The sequence below is a fragment of the Meleagris gallopavo genome, chromosome 19 (assembly GCF_905368555.1).
Source record: "Meleagris gallopavo chromosome 19, MGAL_WU_HG_1.1, whole genome shotgun sequence".
Classification (NCBI taxonomy): domain Eukaryota; kingdom Metazoa; phylum Chordata; class Aves; order Galliformes; family Phasianidae; genus Meleagris; species Meleagris gallopavo.
The window spans coordinates 155,432-176,497 of NC_139422.1; the positions used below are offsets into that span (position 1 = coordinate 155,432).

At 50.4% G+C, this 21,066-nt stretch overlaps 2 protein-coding genes across 3 annotated transcripts; one reads left to right on the plus strand and one right to left on the minus strand.

The window, feature by feature from the left end:
• Positions 1-626: 626 nt before the first annotated feature.
• DPP7 (dipeptidyl peptidase 7) lies at positions 627-20,855 on the plus strand. Of its 2 annotated transcripts, XM_085239734.1 has the most exons (13): positions 627-803; positions 982-1,095; positions 3,256-3,395; positions 3,754-3,917; positions 5,694-5,829; positions 8,154-8,235; positions 9,729-9,895; positions 10,980-11,040; positions 17,822-17,940; positions 18,013-18,169; positions 18,349-18,413; positions 19,315-19,385; positions 20,488-20,855. In XM_085239734.1, exons 1-13 carry the CDS (start codon positions 734-736, stop codon positions 20,627-20,629), a joined length of 1,488 nt encoding a protein of 495 aa, XP_085095860.1. In that variant the 5' UTR covers positions 627-733; the 3' UTR covers positions 20,630-20,855. The 2 variants fall into 2 exon arrangements, 1 of the variants encoding a protein (XP_085095860.1); XR_014887355.1 differs by lacking the exon at positions 18,349-18,413 and having other exon boundaries at positions 20,488-20,573.
• Positions 6,621-17,568, minus strand: LOC104913644 (kelch-like protein 9). Its single transcript, XM_010720669.4, has 4 exons — positions 16,042-17,568; positions 14,524-14,776; positions 13,007-13,167; positions 6,621-11,950 (listed from the first exon to the last, which is right to left on the minus strand). Exons 1-4 carry the CDS (start codon positions 17,074-17,076, stop codon positions 11,573-11,575), a joined length of 1,827 nt encoding a protein of 608 aa, XP_010718971.1. The 5' UTR covers positions 17,077-17,568; the 3' UTR covers positions 6,621-11,572.
• Positions 20,856-21,066: the final 211 nt, after the last annotated feature.

The window sequence follows — 21,066 nt, forward strand, 5'->3', positions numbered from 1 at the left end:
GGAAGTTTTTCACACAGAGCGTGGTGAGGCAGTGGAACAGGTTGCCCAAGGAGGCTGTGGATGCCCCATCCCTGCAGGCATTCAAGGCCAGGCTGGATGTGGCTCTGGGCAGCCTGGGCTGCTGGTTGGCGACCTGCACACAGCAGGGAGTTGGAACTGGATGAGCATGTGGGCCTTTTTGACCCAGGCCATTCTGGGATTCTACGACTATTGACAGGGGAGGGACAAAACTGGATTATTTATTTCTCTTTTCATGTATCAGAAAGCTTTGGCTTTTTGTTCCACCCACAAGCAGGAACTTTCATTTCTGAAGATGCTTTTTGACTGGGACAGTTACACAAAAGGCCTCACTGAAGAAACCTTCCACAACTCCAGACAACTTCATCCCTCAGTATTTACGGATGTCCCCACACTCTTCATAAAGGCCTGTAAGGAGAACAATTACGTTCCTCTTCTTTTAGAGCCCTGAACCTCAAGGGTCTGCTCCAGCTCTGGCTTCACCCTGTCTGCCCACACCGACTCCCTACTCGCGCATGGGCGGCGATCGCCGGAAAAAAGACTCCGGCAGATGCCCCGGTAGACAACATGACGGCGCCTCGGTAGGCATGGCGCCCGCGCGGTCACGTGAGGAAAGACGTGTTGTCACGTGCTGCCGCCGGAGTCACGTGCGCAGCCGCCGGTGGTCTCCACGCGGGCGGTCAGGTCCACGTGCGGAGCGGAGCAGAGCGCTGCTATGGGAACTCGCTCGCCTCTGCTGCTCCTCTTACTTCTCTCGCTTCTGCCGCCGGGCCGCGGCGCTCCCGGTGGGTGCTCGAGCCGGGACCCCTCGTTTCCCCTGAACCCTGGGCCCCTTCCAGGCCGGAGCCTTCAGTCGGACCGGGCGGCGCCGGGCGTTTCGGGCTGCTCCGCGCTGGGCCGGGCCGTGGGGCGGCGGCGGGCGCTGCCGGTGTCCCGGTGCTGACGGTTCGTTCCCTCCTGCAGCCGCCCGGCCGGCGGGGCCCGGCTTGGAGGAGCGGCTCTTCCCGCAGGTGCGAGACCACTTCCGCTTCGAGGCCGATGGCAACGAGACCTTCCCGCAGCGGTACCTGCTGTCAGGTGGGTGCCGAGCCGGGGCGGGCTGCCGGCTGGGTGCCGAGCGGCGGGGGGCGGGGCCGCGCGTTTCCCACTGCAAACCCCCTTCCGCTCCCGGAGAGGCGCCTCCACCCCCCCCCCGCTCCGTGCTTCCCATCACTGACAGCCCTACAGCTGCAACGCTGCCCACCGTGCTGAGCGACGGCTTCCTGCCTGAGCAGCGATCTTCTGGGGACAGGAGAGAGGAGGCTTTTCCAAACGAAACGCTGTCGCTTTCATAATAACGTCGTTAACCGGTAGCAGATGTGCTTGAATCCCGTGTGCCTAAGGGAGATATGCAATGGGAGAGCAGAGCTGTGAGCAGCACCAGCGCACGGTGCAGAGCTCAGGCAGTGCTGCCCAGCACACCCACTGTACCTCACTTCACCGCCTCCCATCTCCTGTCACACAGCACAGTCTTCACTGACACCTGGTTGTGTATATGATGCTCCAGGATCGGTTCAGCACAGAGATATCAAAGCATCAAGAGGGATTTTGGTAGCGTGCCCAGGGCTGAAACTTCACAAATGGCCTTTGGTAATGGAACTTTGGGATCATCTGCTTCAGAGCAGTCATTTTTTAAAGTCTTACGTTTTACCTACATGTCTTGCTGGGGCAGATTCTGTAAATGCAAAGCTGAATAGCAGCTGTGAGAAACAGAGCACACTGAGCAGTTTCTTTCCTCCTCTTCTGCTTCTTGTGCAACACAAGGCTTTTCATGTTTCACAACCAGGCATCTGACTGGCTTGAGGTTAGCTGGCAGTTACCCCAGATTTCAGCCTATAAATAGGGATCTCTTTAAGCAAGCTGTAACAGAATCACAGAATCCTTACAGTTGGAAGGGACCTTTAAAGGTCACGCACTCCAATTCCCCTGCAGTGCACAGGGATGTGCACAGCTACATCAGGGTGCCCAGGGCCTGATCCAGCCTGGCCTTGAAAGTCTCCAGGGATGGAGCTTCCACCATGTCTCTGGGCAGTCTTTTTGCTGCCATGTGTTGTTGTTCACTACAGGTCAGGTTGGATAGTGGGAAGAATCTCTTCTCCATAGGTGTGTTTGGGCACTGGCAAAGGCTGCCTGGGGAGCAATGGGGTCTCCGTCCTTGGGAGCATTCAGGAAGGTGTGAACTGACCCTGAGGTTAGTGGGCACCACTGATGCAGGCAGACTGTTGAACTAAATCATCTTAGAGGTCTTTTCCAACCTCAATGGTTTCACAATTCTGTTGTATGATACAGGAGTCACGGAGTGTATTGCAAGAAATACCAGAATAAGGATAGCACTTCCATTTCCTGCCTTTCTAAAACCTGGCACTTTGTTAACAAAGAGTAACGATTTCACTACCAAAGCATTTCAAACCCATTTCTAAGCCACTGCTCACTCTGGCAAATCTACATTGAGAATGCCAAGAATTAAGTTCAGGAAAATCTTTGCTGCAGTTGTGTTCGTAGGATAACCTGTTGGAGGTTCCCCTGGGGAGATGAAATCCATGTTTAACTGATAGTCTGAGATCTGTTGTTGAAGAAAGCTATTTATTAACCCCTTTAGTTCGTATGCAATTTAAGGCTAAGCTAAAAATATTTCCTGAAATCAGCAGGCACTAACACAGTGGTGTGTTACACAAGCAAGTATCGCCATTGTCAGCCAGCTTATCCTGCTGGTCTCAGTTTGTGTTCAGTTATAGGCAGGTCAGAAGTTAAAATAAGCATTACTCACAGCTCAGCTCTGTGTTACACATCACAGTAAGAGCAATGTAAAGAGGCAGGCAGTTCTGCAACATTCATTTTGTAGGAAAAATGATCTGTGTCAAAATGATGGTTTGGACTGAAAAAAGGTATGTACATGGAAATGGTGGCAAAATTTTGGCTCATTTGGAGGCAACCGTTTCCAAATGTCTTGCACTACTGACACTTTTAAGGGTTTTTATGCAGAAGTGTAAAATCAAAGCCACGTAGTGGGCTGATGGGAGCCCTCACCCCTGGGCAAGGGAGGGGTTTCTGTAGCACATTCTCTCTGACACCTGCTTTCCCAGCACAGCCCTTGGGGATCACAGTGTTTCCTCGTTAAGCTTCTGTCCAGACACACCAAAATGAGTCCTTTCGTGCTCTGACACATTTCTCATGTCTTCTATCAATTGTCTCATTCAGCAAAGTTCTGGAAGAAAGGATTTGGACCAATCTTCTTCTATACTGGCAATGAAGGCGACATCTGGACTTTTGCTGAGAACTCAGACTTCATATTTGAATTAGCAGAGCAGCAGCAAGCTCTTGTGATTTTTGCTGAGCACGTGAGTATGGCAGTCATTGTGCACACTGAAGAGTTGTGCTAACATTACCAACTTCAGCTTTCTCCACGTCCAGAAGAATAGTAGCATCTCTTGCCATGAAGCTGGGGCGTAGGTGCCATGGAATCTCATCATGGCAGCAGCTCTGTTTTTTTGTCCGTCCTCTCTAGAGTCTAGAGAATATATTCTCGAGGTCTCTGTTTATCTCATATAAGATAGCTTCAGAGACAAGGTACTTGCTCAGTTATGAATGAATTAGTGGATACTGTGTGCTGTTTCCACTTCCTGTCTGTGCACACTTATCCCAGCTGTGAGGACAGGGAGACACCAGCATTTCTGCATTATCTCTCTTTGCTTTCAGAGGTACTATGGGAAATCTCTTCCATTTGGACTTGAGTCAATGCAGATAAAGAATACTCATCTGCTCACTGTGGAACAAGCCCTCGCTGACTATGCAGTGCTAATTACTGAGCTTAAGCAGCAGTATGGAGCTGCAGGCTGCCCTGTCATTGCTTTTGGAGGCAGGTAAATGTTGTGTATAGTTATACCCTTCTCTGCATCCTTTCCCAGACACAGCTGTGTTATTCTTAGAGGTCTGCTTGCCTTTAAAGCTTGCTGGAGAGCCAGAGCTCTAAGCTGTTCTGTAGAGAGCAGATGTGCTCGTGGCTGAGTTCTTTGGGGGCTTATCCCCAAGGGCCCAGTCAGCTGTACCATAAAAAATTAGTCTTGACTTGTGATTGCCTTTGAGAATCTTTGCTTTGGATACTGAAAGTTTCTAGGCATCTTCAATGTCAGCCAGAACCCCAGAAGGTGGGAAATTGTACCTGTAGGATCAGAACATTCTACGTGAAAAATACAGAAAAGTAATAATTGGTAAAATATTCTTTTGAGAGATCAGCTGACTATTTATTAAAACAAGCCTCTTTAGCAGCATGCAGACTTTTTCACTGTAGGCTCCTTTATAATCCTGCTCTGCACTGTACTGCTTGGTTGCTCCTGCTTCCTAGCAGCTATCCTTCCCCAGAGTGCTTGCTCTGTTTCAAGTCACAGCTGCACTGGGGTCGTGCACGTCTCTTCCCATGTTTATATAGAGAGATACTTCCCTTTAAAAGGTTTTCAGTGAATACGAGGGGCTTCTCAGGCACTGCAGTGAGTTAAAAAGGATTCAGTCACGGTTACGCTTCACAGACCATGGTGGTATCTGTATCATGACCACCAGGACAAAGCTGGTGTGAAACACGTCAGGAACAGTCCTGGGCAGGGAAGAGTGTGTTCAGTGAGTCCTGCAAGCTGTTAGACTGCAGCTCTTGCTGTGTAAATCAGAGCTAAATATGCAGCAGCCCTGAACAGCACCAAACCTGTCTGAAGAATATAGGAAGTATAGTAGTGTTGGAGTAGAACATTTCCATGGGGAAGAAAATCCCCCTTCAGTTGCTTATGGCTTTACTAGACTTTAATCAGTGGAACTGAAATTTTTTGTCAGGTTTCAGCTACAACCTGTTTCCAAGGGTCGGCTTAGAGAAGAATCCATTGCTTTACACTTGAGTGATGTGGGACTTGAATACCTCTGAACTGCAAGTGAAGAGCTCAGAGTCAGACCAGTTGTTACCTGGGTGTGAGGGTTGTAACACCCCCAGGAGTGACCTCAGAATAACTCCTCAGCAGTTTGCATCTGAGTACTTTTGTGCCCTTGGGTTTGTCAAGCAGTCCTCAATACATCTGCAGACCTGTGGCCTTGTGGCTGAAGCTCTCGAGGTGGCTCTGAGATTTCATGTGACCTTTGTTAATGTCTCTCATTATTTGCTGTGCTGCTGCTACGTGGGCTGCTCAGGATGATCACCACCCGCCCCTCAGCACTGCAGAGTTGCCTATTCTGTAGTGATCAGGGATGCTCTCTGCTTAGACAATCTTTATAATCCTCTGGGGAAATGTGTCTTCTTCCCCCGTTAAGCAATGACACTTGACTTGAGCCCCAGCTGGCTCTGTGCTGAAGCTGTCAGGTCTTGGAAATGCAGTGGTGTTGGAAATTGGGGCAGCATTTACCTTTGTCTGCAGAAGCAAATTGGGCTCCTGTATTCCTGCAAGAATTGACCTGAGGGTCTAGGGGGCAGATGGTAAGAACACAGTGTGCTGCTCATCAGCCATAACTGGTTCTTTTTTTGTTCTCCACATGAGAATGGATTTCCCTAAGCTTCTTGTTGCTCTGGGTGAAGTGAGCTTGTGACTACAGGCCTGAACATCCATCTTCATAACATTAACTGTCTATTAAAGGAAATAACACTTTTCTCTCCCCTGTGCCAGCTATGGAGGAATGCTGAGTGCTTACCTGAGGATGAAATACCCAAATGTTGTGGATGGGGCATTAGCTGCCAGTGCTCCTGTGCTGTCTGTGGCTGGACTTGGAGATCCCACTCAGTTCTTCAGAGATGTAACAGCAGTAAGTGGTAGCTTTTTTCAGGAACGTTATCCTTCCTGTAAGAAGTCAGGGTTTTTTCTTTTCAGTGCCTTTAACCAGACACGGACCTTTACAGTGTGACTGCTGGGCAGACCTGCAAGGAAGAACAGTGGCTGCAACCATGATGGCTGATGGTTGCTGTGTTTGTGGCAGCTCAGGGCCACTGCTCCTACGAGCAGCACAAAGTGGTTCCAGTACCTTTAGTGTCAATAACAGTTCCCTTTCCCATTTCTAGTAACTTAGCCAAATTACAAGTCTGAAAGTTTCCCTTTGTGTCTGGCTGAAGCCTTTTGATAATATATTCTTCAAACCCTGTTTCAAAAATATATTTTGCATTGGTATGGATTATTTACAGCAGGTCCTTAGTTCCAGAATTACATTTTCAATGAAGAGTTTGAAAATCTTAATTTCACGAAAAAAATCTGCAAAGTGTCCTCGATTCACTCAAAACCAAAACTTTAATGTCTTTCCACATTCTGAGGAGATCAGGATACTTGGGAAGGTGGTATTGCTGATAACTGACTTGCATTTAGTTCATGTTGATAGAAATTTACTAGCTGGTGAGAGGGCCTCTTTTGCCTCTTTCAGACATGAATTTCTAGATGCAGGTGACACACATGGCTTTGTGTGAACTACCTGTTATGAAATGTGGTCCTTGTAACCTTGTTGCATACATGAAACCTTATTTTAATGCAGGTTTTTACAGCACAAACGGCACTACTGGTAAGTGTAAAGGAAGAAGAGTTTTGTTGAAATAAAACAAACTCAAGCACTTGAAACTTTTAAGTATTTAAAGAACAAAATACATCTTGCCTTAAAATTGCACATTTTAAAACAAAACATACAGTACTGCTCCATTATGTAATGGGCTCAGCAGTGGGAATTCTTCCCTGGAGGAAGGTAATTACTTCTAAGAAGCCCTGTTCAGCTGACAGCTCTTGCTTCAGTCGTGAATGTGCTGTGAGTCATTACATCCCTGAAATTGGGACTTTGACCTTTTTGTGTGGAGGAAAAAAAATGTTTCTCATTCATTTTAAAACATATTCTCTGCAATGGTAATTCAGCCCCTGGGCTGGGATCCTAAACATGCTGTTCTCAAAGTAATTCCTTCCACATGTTTAAATTGCAGCACTCTGTACATCTGAAGGCTGAATTCTGCTCGTCTTGGTGAAAGAAGTGAACGAGTGCCCCAGAGATGTTAATGCTAATCGAGGCATAGAGCTTTCATGAATCATTGCAGGAGCTCTCTTCTGCTCTCTGCTTCTGAGTCAGAGTGCCTTGTCTCAAAAGAATTTTCTCAGTGACTTTTATTGAGTATCTCCAGCACGTTTCATGATTCTACAGCTCACTGGGGAGGGGAAGAGGGAGTGAGCAAGGAGCATACATGTTATTTTTTATGGCATTTACATGAGGCCAGGTTCTATGTGCCCACTGCCCTCCCTACAGCCAGAGCAAAGGTTGCTGTGTGAAGAACATGTGTGCGAGAGCGTGCTGCAAAGGGGATGCCCATGTAAACTCCAAAGTGATTTCTGCAAGACTTTCAGACAAAGAGAGAGGAATCAAAGAGAGGTGCCACAACTGTTTTCATTTTAGGTGGTGTCATTTTGAGAAAAGTTCCTGGGTTACCTTCCATTGCTCTGGAGGCTGAGGGCACTGTGAAAGAGCCCTGCTAGTTCCTATTGTTACTACAAAGCATGTGTTGCCAGCAGATGGCAAACTGCCTTACGAACTGGTAGAAGAGAAAGAGTTTGGGTTGCTGGTGCCTTCAGTGACAGGAATGGCTTGTGGCAACAGCCACAGCCCTTCAGACATACCTTGAAGTGCTGTGTCAAGAGGTTTAGTAATGGTTTTCCCAAGAAAAAATGACACAGCTTTCTTGGCCATCTGGCTGGTTGTGGTTCTCAGCCCCATGTGGCTCCTGCTTGTAGACATGGGGCGGTGTGAGGACGGTTGTGTTTTAAAGCAGCAGCTCTGGGGCCGAGCAGCCTGGTGGCTGTTCCATGTCCTGGCTGAGGCGTGTGTGATCTGATGGCTTCATGTTCAGTGTGACAGCTCCTCTGGGCACACAGGGTTCTGTCTGACAGCAGATATCTGGTGCAGCAGCTGCTGCTCACTCTGAGCTGTGCAGGTGTAGCTTATGCTGGGGTGTGCTGACTGCCCAGAGCTGCAGGCAGGAGCAGTGGTGTCACCGCATCTGGAGGTGCAGGTCCAGGTCTGTCCTCTCCAGGCTGGTAAGCTGCCACCTCCCAGTACTGCTGGCATATCCTCTGTGCAGCTGTAACACCACGACATTTCTGTCCTTTCAGGATTTTCAGAAGTCCATCCCAGGCTGTGTCACTGCTGTCCGCAGAGCCTTCCAGCAGATCAGAGATCTGTTCCTGAGCGGAGGTAAGGACAAACAACCGCACAGCAGGCAGGCCAGGGTTGGGAAATGAAGTTGGTTCCATTTCGCTTCTGTTAGGTCTTAAACTGGTTTGGCTGAATTAGTGCAGATGCTCATCTGACCTTTCTGCTCATATAACTGATATTTTTATTTGATGGATAGTTTTGGTTAGTGTTATGATCAGTAAGTAACACCAAAATGAAAGCATCTCTATGGACTGTTGCTAATGAAACCAGCTTTTCTGCAGTAAAAAATAAAAAAATCCACAACATCTGCATTTTGATGCCAGTAAAGCCTCATCTTTCAGCCAGTGCTTGTCCTCAACAACCATGCTGTTGTGAATTGTTCTGGTGAGTGTGACCACAGTATGGTCCATGTTACTGGACATATCTGGAAGGCAATGTACAGCTTATAGCAGCCGTTGGTCTCTCTCATTTCCAGCACTGGACAGTTAGGTGATATCAAGAACAGAGACTGAAATTTTGTCCCTTTAGATCAGACTGGTATCATGGTTCAGTGCAGCTTTTCCTGGGAGCCCTGCATGGCCTTGGAGCAGCATGATGAGTTCATGATCTGTTTGCTGGGCAGCCTTGAGCTGCCCTTAATCCAAAACCACTTGTAGATTTGCATGACAGAAAGTACATTACTCTTCAGTGGCTGAGGTACTGGAGATCTGTCTGGCACTGTGTCTTCTGTAGCATGGTGGTTGTATTTAAGGTTTTGTCACTCAAGTGAGTATCCAAACATAGCTCCAGTCAGGCTCCAGTGGGACAGCTCATTGAGTAGAATGAGAACAGGCAGGAGCTGACAGTGTGGAAGGTGGAAGATGAAAGGAGCACCTTCTTCCAGCAGAAATGCAAACCTGTCCAAGTACATCTGGAATTAATTTCTTAAAAGCTAGATTTCCTGACTCCAGCTGAACTTTCTGTATCACGTCAGGTTTTGAAGGCATATCTCAGGAGCCCTCGGTGGCTCTGTGAGGATTATTGTTGCCTTGGCAATTCTTCCTGCTCCCAAGGGGCTTCTTTTTCCCACTGAGATATCTGTGCTGTACTCTGCTCTACTGCCTGAGCCTGGCTGATGAGCTGCCCTGCCCGGCTCCACAGCGAGCAATGGTGGGAGCCAGCAGAGCCCAAGGGAGCAAGAAGGAGCTTGCCAAGCAGGGTGCTGGGCAGGAAAGCCTTGTAGCGAGCAGCTTTGACTGCATCCATCTGGAACATTCTGGCTAGGAGCGTGCTGCTGCCACTGTGTTCCCCAGGGAGGTTACTGTGGCTCAGCAAGGCGAGATGAGAGCTGTGGATCAGCACAGGGTCATGAAGCCACAGGGGAAGACTGTGCCTGAATATCTGTGTTTGTAAACTTAGGTGTAATGTATCCTCCTCACTGGAAACCTCACCTATGTGATCTGATATCACATTACTCCAAGTGAAACAAGATGCTGAAGCCTGATCACAATTTACTCTGAAGTTTGTGCCTTTCATTTGCCTTCCTTCTGCAGCTTATGATGAAATCAGCAGCAAAATGGCCACATGCAACAAGATTTCTAGCAAGAAGGATGTTTACCAGCTTTTTGGGTTTGCTAGAAATGCCTTCACCATGATTGCCATGATGGACTACCCTTATAAGACCGATTTTATGGGGCACCTCCCTGCTAATCCAGTGAAGGTGAGTACCAGGACACAGGTGAGAATTGCTGTGTGTGCAGGGTGGGTTGTGCACCTCAGTGACCAGAGCTGGGGGCTGCATGGTGTGGGACAGCACCAGGTGTGCAGCACCAGGCGATGGTGATGTGAAGAAGCAGTGGTGAATGTCACAGCCCTTCCACCCTGACAGTAAATCTGCATGTCTTAATTCTCTCTAAGTAGCGACTGCTGTTTGTAATGCAGTGCTGTAAGGCTTGTTGGGAGGGCCTGCTGAGCCATACCTCCTGTGCTTTGTGTTTGCTTTGAACGCAAAGGCCTGTGCAGCCACACTGGCTTCAGCTTTTGAATGCAGAAAACCTGCAGCTTTTCAAAAAACACTGTTCTGTTGTAGCCCACCTTGACACATTTCTATAGGCGCATTTTTCTTGGTATAGGCCTGAAAATAAGGCTCCCTTTTCTAGAATCACCAGGGAAGATGGCGTACGTCAGAGTGCAGTGTAGAGAAATGCCTGCCTCTGTGAGGGCCAAGTGTGGGGAAAGCTGCCTGGGAGGCTTACAAACACCAGTTTCTTTTGAAAAAGGACCCTGATCACCAATCACTATCGCAACTCTTGGCTGACTCTTCTGCTTTGCTGTCAGCCTGGTGCTGCTGTTGGGACTTGATGTGCCTCTGGCCTTGTGCCAAAGAGTTCAGCTGGGAGGAAGGTTGAAATCTTACCTGGAGCAAAATGCATGCATGGGATCACACAGGCTGTGTTGTGCAGGGCACAGAAGATGCTGTCCCTGCCATGCAGTCCCTTCCTAGGGGCTGTTTAACAAATGGTAGAATGGAAGTAATTGTTGAAAGTTTGCGTGAGAAGGGACTTAAAATACTCTGATTGGAGGAGGAAAGATCTGTTGGTTATCACTGACCTCCACACAGCTGTTTTCTCCCTATGTCTATGTATTTTTTTACTGGAGGGAAAGAGAAAATGTTGCTTTTGGCCACTGGAAAGCTGCTGAACCATCAGCTGTGCAAGCAATGCTTTTAAATTCCAGCTTAGCCCTCTGCAGGGTAGACTGTTGTCTGTCCTGTCTGCAATTTGCTTTTATCGTGTCTCATGCAGGTTGGCTGTGAACAAATCCTTGCCCACACAGACCCAATTCAAGGCCTGGCAGCTCTTGTTGGTGAGTTAATCTTATCAGATGGATTTTTTATTTAAAATGTTGTTCTCCAGAAGCACATGTAAAGTTGTCTCGTTGTGTGGATTGTGTATTGTGGGAACTGGTACGGCTCCAGTTCCCCCGGGATCTTTTGTACTGTATGAGTTTCAGCCATGGCAGCCCCTTCCCCTGCTGACTGTCCACAAGATGACGTCCCAGGTACTCCATTCTGATGGATTTACCCATGCTCTGACTGAAGCAGTTACAGGTTGAGTCACGATTGCTGAAGGAGGTTCTCTGCTCTGCTGGTTGAGGACAAGGCTGTTGTCACAGGGCCCTGCAGTCCTATCTGAGTGGCAAGACAGTCTTAATTATCTACGCGAGTATTTAATTTGTCAGTCAGCAGTGTTTGTAAGGAAAATATTAGAGGCTGATTCCAAAATTCTTTCAGGAGTATCAATTCTGAATCACAGCTAAAACCGTTTGGCTGGGGAGCTAGACAGGTAGGTAAGATACTAAGGTCTTGGCTGTCACATCTGATTGAGCTTTCCACATCCTACTTCTCCTGTCTCTTAGCAGCTAACAAGCTGAGACTTGGTTTCTCCCTTTTGCTGGTGAGGCAGAACTCTGTGCCTCTCCCCATCTCACCAGCTGCGTTTGCTTGGGGCAGCTTAATCATGCAGGAGGTGTGATCAACCAGACCTCGAGGCAGGGAGCTGGCTTTCTTCCATACCTGCCCTTTGGTGTCGTACAGGAAAACGCTGTCGTCTTTTTGCATGTGCTGCAGCAATCCACCCCCCGTGAGGTAAAGCACCGACCCGTGGGCTGCGATGCTGAACTGGCAGCGGCTGAACGGGGACAGTGTGAGCGTTGTCCACTGATCGCTTACAGGACAGTAACACTCTGTCTCACTGACGTGAATCCATTGCTCCACCTGCAAAGAATCAGACCAGAGAGATCCATCTGACTGTGCTTCAAGTGGTGTCAGTGTCGGGTCAGGCTTACTTGGTTTGTGGTGGGGGAATCCAGTGTCTCAACATGCACTGAATGAAGCTCAAGGTGCTGCATTTTACAATCCAAATTTTGCAATCAGAGCATCAAAATAAATGAAATAAAATGCCAAAGTTCCACTGAAGAATGCTCTAACAGAGCTTTGTTCTTCTTGGAGAATGAATAGAATGAGCCATGGGGGCCTACTGGGAGTGATTTAACTGAAGTCCTGCCTGCAGTGCATAGACTAAACACGTTACTGAGGATCTCATCTGAAGACAGCTACAGTGCATTGAGTTGTGGGAGGCAACTGAGCTTGTGTGGTTGGAAGAATCTGATCATCACATCTGATGATCTCTGTCAATTCTCAGTGAAGAAGTGCTTTAAGATACCTTTGTTCCTTTGAAAGAAACAGCATTAATGTTGGGCTGAGCCACAAGCCTTCATGTTTTCCAGCAGGCGTTGCTGAATGGCCTGTCAGAATTCACTTGTCCTGACTGCAGGGAAGGAGCGTCTCCCTCATAGAGTGTGGGTCACCTCCCCAGCAGGCTGCACTGCTTTCACAGATGGGAAATCAGTCTGAAGAGGCTTCACTGGCCTCTTCCCAGGACTTAAACCCATATCTCCTAAAATCTACACTGGTGCCTTCACTGCAGTCCATTTCTCTCCTATTTGCCAACCCAGCACAAACAGAGGAGGTCAGGTAGTGTTTCTGGGACAGGTGCACAGCCAGTTATGTGGCATTCTCCTGCAGCAGCAGGCTGCATCTGCATCCTGCATTTTGCTTTGTGCTCTTGCACGTGGGGTGTGACAGCAGGGCAACTCTTAGTGTGCACAGCTGTAATGGCAAGCATGTTTTCTTAATGAAGTGTGACTGATGTGCTGCTGTGCCAGTCCACCACAGTTATTGTCCATCCCTCTGGTGTAATGCACCAGGGCCTAGCCATACAAAGACTCCATTTTGGATCAGTTTTGGTATTACAAGAGCAAATGAGCTTACTCCTTTCAGCGTCCTTCCTCCGATGCAAAAGATCCCATCTTTGGTGGCAGCCATCCCGTGATCACAGCGGGGGAAGGTCATGGCACGGTTGTGCATCCAGCGCCGGAGGCGAGGGAGGAAGCTAAAGGTGTCTGGTAAAGTTCTGCCTGCTGAGAAACCCCCTGGGGGAAAAGCACAGGGCTGGAACATCTGTCTGTCAATCTCAGGCATGCACCAAACCCTCTGCAATACTAGCAGGACTGATGCCATGTGACATTAAAAAAAAAAAAAACAACCTACAACCCTGAGCTTCCTAGATGTTGTAAAGGAAGGAACCTGTTCCAGTTCGGTCTGAAGACAGTTTTCCACAAAAGACTTTTCTGTTGGGGTATTCAGGGTGTAACCAGGAACCATGAGCCCCTCTCCTGCTACAGGATGCTTGCTTTTTTTTTTTTTTTTTTTTTTTTTTTTTTTTTTTTAAAAGGAAACCATTCTCTGAGCTTTAGACCTTTGTCAGAAGATCAGAGCCACTCTGCCATTGCTGTTGTTATCTTCGTCTCTGTTGGGTTCTCCCTATTTTGGGGCTGTGTTACAAAAAAGCTCCTTGCAGAACAAGGATGCTGCTTCTGGAAGGGTGAATACCTTTAATTTTCTGCCTGTTGAATTCCAATCTGCAGAGAGTCCTTGCAAACAGCAGAGATGATGCTCCATTTTGGGCACATACCCATCTCCTGAGCTCTGTGCATTCTCTGCGTGAGTTGCGGTTGAACCCCAGTGGGCAGCTGAGCCTCACACAGATGCATGCTCACTCCCTACCAGTGGGATGGGGGAGAGGAGTGGGGTCGGGGGATAAAGATAAAACTCATGGATTGAGGTGAAGACAGCTTGCTGCGTAAAGCAGAGGCTGTGCATGCAGATGCAGCAAAATGAAGAATTTGTTTGCCGCTTCCCATCAGCAGGCAGATGTTCCAGGAAAGCAGGGGATGTAATGTTTTCCTGGTGGGAAATGCCATCGCTCCCTGTGACTGTCCTTCCACCTTCTTTCCCCCCAGTCCTATTGCTGAGCACAATGCTGTATGCTTTGGGATGTCCCTTTGGCCAGCCTGGATCTGCTGTGTCGGTCCTGTCCCCCTCCAGCTCCTCGTGCAGCCCCAGCCCCTCCCCAGCAGGGGGATGCATCCCTGGCTCTGGGTTAGCACATCTCAGCAGCTCAGTGGGTTAGTGCCACATCTCCCATGTGGATTAACAGCTGAGTTTAATCCCATCTGCAGCACTACAGCTGCCTGCCCCTGGTCTGCCTTCCTGCCAGTGAGGCTTTGGGATTTTGGCAGGACTGCAAGGTCAGAGCTAAGCAGGAGTCTGAATTGCAAGCAGGAGGTGTTGCATTTAATGTTGTGGGAAGAAAACAGCTCAGGCCATTCAGGCTGGCAGTGGGTTTGTGTTTAATGGAGCTGGAAAAGGATGTCAGCTGTGGCTGTTGCTGGTGTGGGTGCAGGCTTGAGCTCTGGCAATAAGCTGGTTTGGGATAGACTTCTCACCTGAAATGTAGAGGATTCCCTTGTGGGTTGCGCCTGCGTGGTCAGCAATAGGTATGGGGAGGGGAGCTGCAAACTCCCACTTGTTGGCAGCTGGCTGGTATGACTCCACGGTGTGGGTGAGGGTCCCCAGCAGCGTCCCACCCCCCACCACAAAGATGTGGTCGGACAGCACGTCTGCGTGGAAGCGCGTCCGCCGCTGCAGCATGCTGGCGAGCTGGAGCCAGGAAGCATTGCATGGGTCGAATCGGAACACCTGGAATCACAGCATGTGGGAGGCCATGAACTGAAGGCAGGCGCCCGGCTTCAGGAACTGATGCAAGTTTTCTCGAGGCTGGAAGAGAGCTGAACAGCAGTGCCTCTGTTGGAGCTGACACCCTGCAGCCCTGTGTGCCCTGAGCGAGCTCACGAGGCTCTGCTGCTGGGAACAGACTGCGCTTCCTACCTGCAAAGAGCAGGAGCTGGAACACTTGGTTTGATGGAAAAATGTTAAGCTATGAAAGCCAGCTAGCACACATCTACTGAAAACTGTTTGTTTGTTTGTTTTAAAACACCTCTGCTTCTGTTTGAATGTGTAGTGAAGAGGGCAGCTGAGCTTTTACATCTTACCCAACCTTAAACAATCCCCTGAGCTCCATCCTGTTGTCTTGATTAGCAAGCCCAGCTCATAGGAGAGTCTGGTCTGCAGAACCAGGTGCTGTTGAAGCTGGGCATGGGCTGTGGCCCTGCTGCATCCCTGAATGTGTGCCACTGCTGCTGAGCCACCTCCTGACTTTGCCTCAGGGAAGGAAATGCCACTTGCAGCTGCTGAGTGCAGGAGGCTTCAAGTTTGTGCCCCCAATGGCAGTGCCTGCCGCAGCAGCGATGGGTTGGGGGTAAGGTTTGTGTGGTTGCTTGATAGACTGCTGAGATGCTGAGCTCATGACGGCTCTGTTTGGATTAGTGGGACAGCTTACAGTGGGAGCAGATGAGATGGGGCAGGAATTGACCGCTTACCAGAGTTTGGAACCTGCGCTCCCAAGGGCTCCTAATACTGCACAGGGCTCTAAAAGGCAGTGTGAGCAGCACTGTGCCCTGCGGCCCAAAGGGCCAACTCTGCCCTGGGGTGCACCTGGCTGAGCACTGCCACCGGGAAAGGGGAGGGGCTGCCCCGCTGAGCTCTCCGGAGACAGTGATGGGGCAAGGGAACAGCATGGAGCTGTCAGGGGAGGCTCAGGTGAGGCTGGGGGATTGCTGTGCCCCATAGGGCTGGGCACCGCACAGCTCCCAGGGCAGCGGGCACGGCCCCGAGCTGCTGGAGCTCAGGGAGCACAGGGACACCACTCTGAGCCATAGGGCTGGGGGTTGGGTGGTGCTGCGTGGGGCCGGGTTGGGTTCGGTGATCCCTGAGAGTCTGTTCCAATTCAGGATGTTCTGTGGTTGTAGTATTTTAACATGGAAAGGTGGGAGACCTACAGTGAGCAGCAGAATGATCCCCTTCCTCCCCTGCTCCTTTCCAAGGCTAAAAGTTTCTTGGCTTACCTCATTTAATGGCTGCTTTCCTGTGGGATCGAATGTGCTCTGCCCCCCCAAGACAAAGAGGAAGTCATCGATGACAACTATGCAGTGGTTGTATAGGGGCACGCAGAGGTCTCCAACTTTGCGCCAGGTGCTGCAACTCTGCTCTGCAGCCCACATCTCCCTGCAGATGCTGTTGGTGGTGGTTCTGCCGCCAGCAATGAGCAGTGCGGGGGAAGCGGAGCGGAGGGCGGTGTGTGGGGTCTGCCGGGACAGCTGGGTGCAGAGCTGGAAGTGGTGGATCAGGGCGTCCTGGAGGAGCCGGCAGCAGCCCCAGTCCAGCCTCGTCAAAGGGACTTCCTGGATGTAGCGCTGCAGATCACAGAAAGGAATGAGAGGGAATCTGATGCGCTTTAAAATGTCCCCCATGTATTGCAGCCGCGTGCGGTCGTGCTGCAGCCAGCTCACAGCAGCTCTGAGCAGCTCCAGCTCACTGCTCCCATCTGTGGTGGTCCTGTCTAAGATTTCACAGAGGGCTCCTCTGTCAAGATCCTTCAGGCTCTGAGGATTGCCCAGGAACTGTTTGTAATGCTGCCCTACGTAGCACATGGCCTTCTCTCTCAGCTCTATGGGGCCAAGTTTTTTGGCAATGCGTAGAATGTCCATGCAGTTCTCACCACTCAAGCAGCTTTCCAGAAATTGAAAACACAGTTTGATCACCTCTCCAACCAGCAGGGCTTCTGCAGCCTTGAATGTCTCCTCGATGTTCTGTAAGGAGAGATCCAATTTGTTGGAGTAAATGAAGCTGAGGACGTTGCTCAGCCCCACGGCACTGACAGTGTTCAGACGGATGCTTCCATCTGCGCTCCCCATCCTTGTCGCGTTCCCAACAAATAGAATCTTGCAGTAATTACTTGCTGATGCTAAAATGATCTTGTGTGCTGGAAAGCAAACCCCTTCTGCCTCCAGTGTTACATCGCACAGTGCTTTCTGGGTGCGAAGCCTGCTGATGCCTTCCAGAAGTTTCTCCAGGTAGGTGTCAGACCCGAGGCTCCCCATGCTGTCTGCAAGCTAACAGCATTGCCCTAGAAGCACATAGGCCAGGAGCAGCCCCAGGTCTGCAGGTTCATGCTCCAGGACAGCCGAGGCGGTGCTGCCTGCACACAGACCTCCTCGGAGTGCTGGGTGCCGCACGGCACTTGTGGTCCTTTGGCTCTGCAGCAGCAGGCAGTCACTGGTGTAACTGCATTCCTGCCCTGCTGTCCGGTAACGGCCCCGCTGCACAAAAGCAGCCTGTTCCTCCGGCCCTCCCCAGCAGTGCTTTGCTGGGCAGGTGCTCTTTCATCGGGGCAAGCCTGCACATGCCAGCCTTCCCTTTTTAAACAACAGTCAAACAAAATCCTGTGTAGGATGCACTCTCCCACATCGGCCCTTGTGTTCAATTTGATGCGTTCACACAACAGCAGTTTTCAGGGAGAGGGTGGGACGGTCACAGCAGTTGCACCCATCTCAGTTGGGTCTCAGGATGCTTCCCACGCACGGTGCCAGAGAGTTGGGCTGGAGGTGCAGGGGCTGACGAATGGTCACAGCTTCCGGGGTGAGCAGAGCTCATTGCAGAGTGGGCTGTAATACACAGGCAGCAGTGAGGTGTAAAGCTGCGACCGTGACTTACAGCTGGTGCTTTGCTCTGTGCCTGCCGCAGCCCCAGCCACTCCCCAGCTGGTCCTGGCCTGCACGGAGCCTGTGGATGCAGCGGCAGAGGGTCCACACCAACGGGTCTGTTTGTGCTCTTCCCACTTGGCAGGGGTGTTCTACAACTCCTCCGGCTCCGTGCAGTGCTATGATGTGTACCAGCTGTACCGGCCCTGCGCTGACCCCACAGGCTGCGGCACTGGTGCGGATGCTGAGGCCTGGGACTACCAGGTGAGGCACTGGGGATGCCAGCAGGGATGCTGCGCCAACCCCTCCTCCATGCCAGCTCGTGTTCTGTTTCAGGCGTGTACCGAGATCAACTTAACTTTCAACAGCAACAACGTGACAGACATGTTCCCTGAGATGCCCTTCACAGAGGCCATGAGAGAGCAGTACTGTTGGAGCCGATGGCGAGTGAGGCCGCGAGCGCAGTGGCTGCAGATCAACTTCTGGGGAGGAGGTGCGTCTGCTGCAGAGGAGCCGCCTGCTCAGCCCTTTGTGTTGCTGTGCAGTTCTCTCCCTGTGCTCCACCTGGCTGAGCTCTGTGGGGACAGACACAGGTCGAGATGGAAATAGGAAGTTCTCATCTGTGGTTGCTGGGTAGGGATGAGGGTCTCACGTGTCATCTTTGAATTTCAGACTTGAAAAGTGCAAGCAATATCGTCTTTTCAAATGGAGACTTGGACCCGTGGGCTGGAGGTGGGGTAAGCGCACGCACTGCTGCCCCCAAGCAGAGAGAGCTGCCTTTTGGGGCAGGCGCTGCCCACGGCTCTTTCAGAGCAGCCCTGCTGGTCAGCATTAGCCCTTGTGAATTTCTGCATGTGGCTGTTTTATGCTGCAGTCCCTGGGGACATTAATGACGGCACTTGGAGCAGTGAGATGCCACAGCCAGGAATGATGCTGTGGCAGTGATAGGTTTGGAGCGGTAGGTTCAATGGGAACCCCAGAGCCTGGCTGGTCTGCCCCAACCCTGGGGATGCTCAGGACTGAGTCAGATAGGGTCCTGGGAAACCTGCTTGATGGGAGGTGCCCCGACTGTGGCAGGGCTTGGGACTGAATGGGCTTTAAGGTCTGTTCCAACCCAAACCACTCTGCGATCTTATAATTCTGAGAACCTGTTGCAATTCTGTTTTGAGAGAGTCTCAGTCAATTCAGTGTTCTGTGATTTCTCCCCTCTCCACATTGTGAGATCAGGCAATTGCTGTAACCAGCAGCCGAAGCAAGAAGCACTTCAGTTTAGATTCAACAAAACTTCTGAGCTCAGGTTAAAAAGGACCCAAAGCAGGATGCATAGTTAGTTGAGCTCTTAATTATAATGCAGACATCCCTTGCTGCAGGCTGCCTTAGCAGTGCCAGCAATAAAAGGAGCAGGTTGCTTAGGCCATGAGGAGCTTGCAGTTTCAGCCTGCCTGTGCTGGGTTAGGTTGACAGTTTCTATCTTATGGGTTTGGCCCACACATCCTGCGAGCACGGTACCGGCTGCACCATGGATCTCTTTTCATGCTTTTCCCCAGTCTTTCCCAGCCCTACAGACAGTTTTCAGAACTGAAGTCTGGTTTTGCCTGGTCATTTGGTGAGAGTTTCTCTCTGCTGCTCTCATTCCAGATAAATAGCAGCCTGAGTCCTTCGCTGACTGCTGTGACCATTCAAGGAGGTGCTCATCACCTGGATCTGCGGTATGTGTGCACTGACAGCTTCGAGGTACTGATCTTTGCTTTAGCAAATTCCCAGCTGCCCTGGGCCAAGGACCTAGGAGATAATATTATTTAAGCAGAACTGGATACCATGATGCTGTAGCATCATTCAAGAAGAATCCTTTTTTAAACCTAATACAAAAGCTCTTAGAGTTTCAAAGAATAATAGAATGCCCTGGGCTGAAAAGGACCTCAAAGGTCATCTAGTTCCAACCCCCACGCCCCCCCTTTATGTGCAGGTCGCCAACCAGCAGCCCAGGCTGCCCGGAGCCACATCTAGCCTGGCCTTGAATGCCTGCAGGGATGGGGCATCCACAACCTCCTTGGGCAACCTGTTCTAGTGCCTCACCACCCTCTGCATGAAAAACTTCCTCCTCATATCCAATCTAAACCTCCCCTGTCTCAGTTTCAAACCATTCCCCCTTGTCCTATCACCACCCACCCTCACAAACAGCCATTCCCCTCCTGTTTATCCGCTCCCTTCAAGCACTGAAGGCCACAATGAGGTCTCCCTTCAGCCTTCTCTTCTCCCAGCTGAACAAGCCCAGTTCCCTCAGCCTTTACTCACAGCAGAGCTGCTCCAGCCCTCTGACCATCTCAGTGCCTCCTCTGGATCCGCTCCCAGAGCTCCGGGGGCCCCAGGCCTGGACGCAGTGCTGCAGATGGGGCCTCACAAGAGCCGAGCAGAGGGGGACGATCACCTTCCTCTCCCTGCTGCCACCCCTTTTTAATGCAGCCCAGAACACAGCTGGCTGCATTCTGGGCTACAAGCGCACACTGCTGGCTCATGTCCAGCTTCTCGTCCACCAGGACCCCCAAGTCCTTCTCCGCAGGGCTGCTCTCAAGGAGATCTTCCCCCAGTTTGTATAAATACCTGGGATTGCTCCGACCCAAGTGCAGCACCCTGCATTTGGCCTTATTGAACCTCATATGTTTCACATGGGCCCACTTCTCCAGCCTGTCCAGGTCCCTCTGGATGGATTCCCATCCCTCCAGTTTATTGACTGCACCGTTCAGTTTGGTGTCATCTGCAAGCTTGCTGAGGGCATACTCAGTTTTTGTGACGCTTCTCTGTTGTCCCCAGCGGCCACAACCCAGCTGACCCTCCATCTGTCATAGAGGCACGCAAGTTAGAAGCGAGTATCATCAGCAGCTGGGTGAAATCTGCAAGGATGGAAGGAGCGTGGGAGCAGCACTCCGGAGCGCCAGCCGGCAGCTGGCAGTGAGTGCAGCCATGGGAGCCACACTCAGGTGCTGCTGGGCTGCCCGAGGCAGCAGAGCTCTGCTTCTGGAGAAGGTGTTGCCTCCTCTGCCCCAGTAATGGAAATTCAAGCAGCAGAAGAAAACCAAAAAGGCAAATTACTGACTGAAGTCCAAATCACGTTGCATGGGTTTCATGCTCACCTGCTCATAATGAGAAAGTGGAAACAATAAAATTTTCCTGAAGGCTCAGGAGTCATTGCTGTCCTGAAGAATGTGTCGGGTAGGACGATGGTAAATTATTAGTCATCCTCTTTTTATTTTCTCTGTTTAGAGGAAAAGCAGAGGTATGGTCATTATATACGTGGCTTCACAGGTGACCAACTGCACAAATCGCAGAATTACGGAATTGTAGGGGTTGGGAGGGACCACTGAAGATCCCTGTTTGATCCTACAGCAGGTT